At 41.3% G+C, this 1,369-nt stretch overlaps 1 gene segment (V, D, J or C); it reads left to right on the top strand.

The window, feature by feature from the left end:
* Positions 1-676: 676 nt before the first annotated feature.
* On the top strand, positions 677-1,109 carry LOC121645189 (the record flags this gene model as incomplete). The annotated part of the segment is given in 2 exon segments: positions 677-732; positions 811-1,109. Coding segments are annotated over 2 exon segments (354 nt in total), but the record flags the coding sequence as incomplete, so codon positions are not given.
* Between the last annotated feature and the right edge of the window lie 260 nt (positions 1,110-1,369).

The raw sequence follows: 1,369 nt of genomic DNA, 5'->3' as shown, positions 1-1,369 counted from the left end.
TTTCTTGCCTTAAATTTCTCTCCTCATTCAGCTGCACTTTCTTCAGGCAGCAGCTCATAAACGCCACCACGCAGCCGATGGATGGATGATACGTCATAGAATAGCGTTGATGGGAAATGTAGTGAGAGCTCTGCCAGGACAAGGAACTGGAACCATTTGCTTCTTTCATCACCTGCTGAACTGGACAGGAAGTTTTCATTTCATCCGGTAACTGGTGGACTGTGGTTGTTCATGACACATTTCATGACCACCCACACCCTCATTAGAGGGGATCAGGTCTCAGGATCATCACGTCCATATTAGTGGAATAACTAGTTCCTACCTTCCTACACTTGAGTAAAACTGAGAATCTTTTATTCCTCCCTAAAATCATAGAAAACCAAGTTAAACATGGATAAAAGTTTTTACGTTTCCAACAGTGAAACTGGGATCCAGATTGTTAAGTCCTGATCTAAAACAGAAAGACCTTCTAAGCTCCTGAGATCAGAGTGATGAAGATGAAGCAGCCAGACTGTTAACCAGGAGGAAGAGTAACTGAGAGAAGAGAAACTACAGATGAAAGAGGAGACGGAGAGATTCAGGGAGGAGCTGAGCTGTTACTGAACTCTAGAAGAGACACAAACTTCCACATTCAACACAGTTCAACACACAAACCACAAACATCACCTTTATTCAACATGCTGTCTTTGCAGACATTTGGATTCACTCTGCTGTTTCTAGTCATTCTAACAGGTTTGTTTGCTTCTTTAAAACATCCATTTCTGGATTTTCTGCTTCTTCTTCAGTTATTTGACTTCTCTCTTCCTTTAGGTGTCAGCTGTGAAGAACTCACTGCAGTCAAGAATGAAGAGTCCAGTTTAGAAGGAAGCTCTGTTACTCTGTCCTACACTTACTCTAAAACACCAACTGGTGATGATTATTTCTTCTGGTATCGACAATATCCAGGAAAACCACCAGAATTCCTGATCTCTCACTTTGGAACAGGAAGAGAAATATCTCCTCCGGTTCCTGGACTGTCTTTTGAAGTGATTAATGATAAGAAACAACTGGATCTGGAGATCTCCTCTGCTGCAGTGTCTGACTCTGCTGTGTACTACTGTGCTGTGAAGCCCACAGTGACAGGAAACAGCAAAACTCTGTACAAAAACCTTTGGAGCAAAGACAACGCAATACTCCACAACGTCCACTAGAGGGCCTCAAGTTTAAGTTTAGTTAAAGAATTTTTATTATCCCCTTGGGGCAGAAGAAAACTAAACAGAGCAACAAACATGTCATATCACAACAAATCATTTAAAAACCTAATTGCTGCAGGAATAAAATGAAGCTTTTAGTCTGTTAGTCCTACAATGGACTACAGAGCCAAATATGA

Source organism: Melanotaenia boesemani, chromosome 8, assembly GCF_017639745.1.
Source record: "Melanotaenia boesemani isolate fMelBoe1 chromosome 8, fMelBoe1.pri, whole genome shotgun sequence".
Classification (NCBI taxonomy): domain Eukaryota; kingdom Metazoa; phylum Chordata; class Actinopteri; order Atheriniformes; family Melanotaeniidae; genus Melanotaenia; species Melanotaenia boesemani.
Note: the sequence above shows the minus strand (reverse complement) of the source record. Positions and strands in the feature narration are given on the sequence as shown.